At 39.2% G+C, this 1960-nt stretch overlaps 1 protein-coding gene across 1 annotated transcript; it reads left to right on the forward strand.

Moving 5' to 3' along the window:
* The first annotated feature begins 577 nt into the window (after positions 1-577).
* Positions 578-1516, forward strand: LOC147709733 (olfactory receptor 2D3-like). The gene has a single exon (XM_086925548.1). It carries the CDS (start codon positions 578-580, stop codon positions 1514-1516), a length of 939 nt encoding a protein of 312 aa, XP_086781674.1.
* The last annotated feature ends 444 nt before the right edge of the window (positions 1517-1960 follow it).

The following is a 1960-nucleotide window of genomic DNA, read 5'->3' on the forward strand; positions in this document are numbered from 1 at the left end:
TTACCCTAATATTAGCAGTTATTTGTTTCATGGTTTGGCTCAAGGGTGGCAACTTGTGTAACATGCACTTTAAACAAAGAAAAATAATATTATGACATTTCATTAAGGCCTGAGAAGAGTTTACCTACCCCCAAGGTGCCCAGAGTAATCATCTCTCTAAAGTTTCATGATTAAACACCTGGCTAAGAAAAATTGAGTCTATGCTTATGAAGTCTCTGAAGCCTCCAGAGATGATGATTAATTTCAGAATGTATGGAGGGTATGCATAACTTGAATTTAATTTTGGTTGGTATAAGTAGCTGTGGGAATGTCATGAACAACATGTCAATAGCAAGGCTCCACTGAGTGGGGTTAAATGCGGGAGAGACACACCTGCAAAGGTCATATTACAAATTCAATATAAGTCAAGAAGAAGAATTGCTAATTTAAGTTGACTGGTGATGATAACATGTCAGTCTTTTGTTGGACAATTGAGATACAAATGTGCATTGCACCAGAATGAATGCTATCTCTATGCATGATCTATTTCCCATGAATCTTTCTTCATTTTCCCATAGCTGAGATAAACCTGGACACAATGGGGATGAATAATGAAAGTTGGATTGCTGAGTTCTTGATGCTGGGACTGACTGAGGATCCGGATGTGAAGATCATTCTCTTTGTGTTATTTTTAGTTATGTTTGTTGTCACACTCATTGGAAATTCCATCTTAATCACAGCCTGGGCCCGTGATTCTCACCTTCATACTCCTATGTACTTCTTCCTTGGGAATCTTTCCTTCTTGGACATGTGTTTCTCAACAGTGGTAGTTCCTTACCTGTTGGCCCAACTCCTTCTCAGGAGAACTATTAGCTTCAATGCTTGTGCAGCACAGATGTACACATGCTTGCTCCTGGGGGGTACAGAGTGTGTCCTTCTAGCAGTCATGGCTTATGATCGTTACGTAGCCATAGTGTTTCCCTTGCGTTACAGTGTCATTATGAGCACACCTGTTTGCATCACACTGGCATCCTGTTGCTGGTTAAGTGGTGGTTTGATGGCCCTCGTAGACACATATTTTACACTACGGTTGCCATTATGTGGGGCAAACATAATCAACAATTTTTTTTGTGAGGCTCCAACTCTTCTGAAGATGGTGTGCGTGGATATCTTTGCCACACAGATGGTTATTTTCTCTGCTGCAATCTTTATAGTATTGATACCATGTCTACTCACTGTCATCTCCTACACTCGAATCATCATCACAATTGTGAGACTCCGCTCCTCTGAAGCTAGAATAAAAGCATTCTCCACATGCGCCTCTCACCTGGTTGTTGTCACCATATTCTTTGGCACTGTCATTTCCATGTACCTGAAACCAGCGTCTAAAACCACTGAAAGTGAAAATCAGGATAAAATATTTGCTGTATTTTATACTGTGACGCCCCCAATGCTGAACCCCATGATCTATAGTCTGAGAAACAAAGATGTGAAAAGGGCTGTGCAGAAACTTTCCCACAGACAAATTGTTCATTAAATATGTGAAGTGTTCATCTGTTTATGTAATGAATAAAATGCCAACCCTGCAGAAATGGAAACAAAGTAGCTTCTACATTACTCAATATTGCATTATCACAGTGAACTCTCACAGAAAACAATTATTGTATCCAGCCATCTGATGCACAATGATACATTAAATTTATGAGTCCCAACTTTATTTTATGGATCAGGATTCTGTTAATTGCACCAGAAATGATCAGAGATGGCCCATTGCAATTTAAAGCACACATTAGCAAGAAGCAGCAAAAGATCATCAATGTTAATATGTCAGTTTGTCTTACAAGAGATTAACTTGAGTTCTATTGCTTCAACATCTCAAACACCTAGGCAAAGAGGAAGTAACTCAGTGGCAGCATTCAAAGATGTTGTCACTAAATTTTCACAAATCTCCCACTATGTTAGGAACCTTTGTAAAATAGCA

This window comes from Lissotriton vulgaris, chromosome 6 (assembly GCF_964263255.1).
Source record: "Lissotriton vulgaris chromosome 6, aLisVul1.2, whole genome shotgun sequence".
In the NCBI taxonomy this organism is placed as follows: Eukaryota; Metazoa; Chordata; class Amphibia; order Caudata; family Salamandridae; genus Lissotriton; species Lissotriton vulgaris.

Coding starts and splice junctions, on each gene's coding strand:
- LOC147709733 (XM_086925548.1), top strand. CDS start 578: ATGGGGATGAATAATGAAAGTTGGATTGCTGAGTTCTTGATGCTGGGA.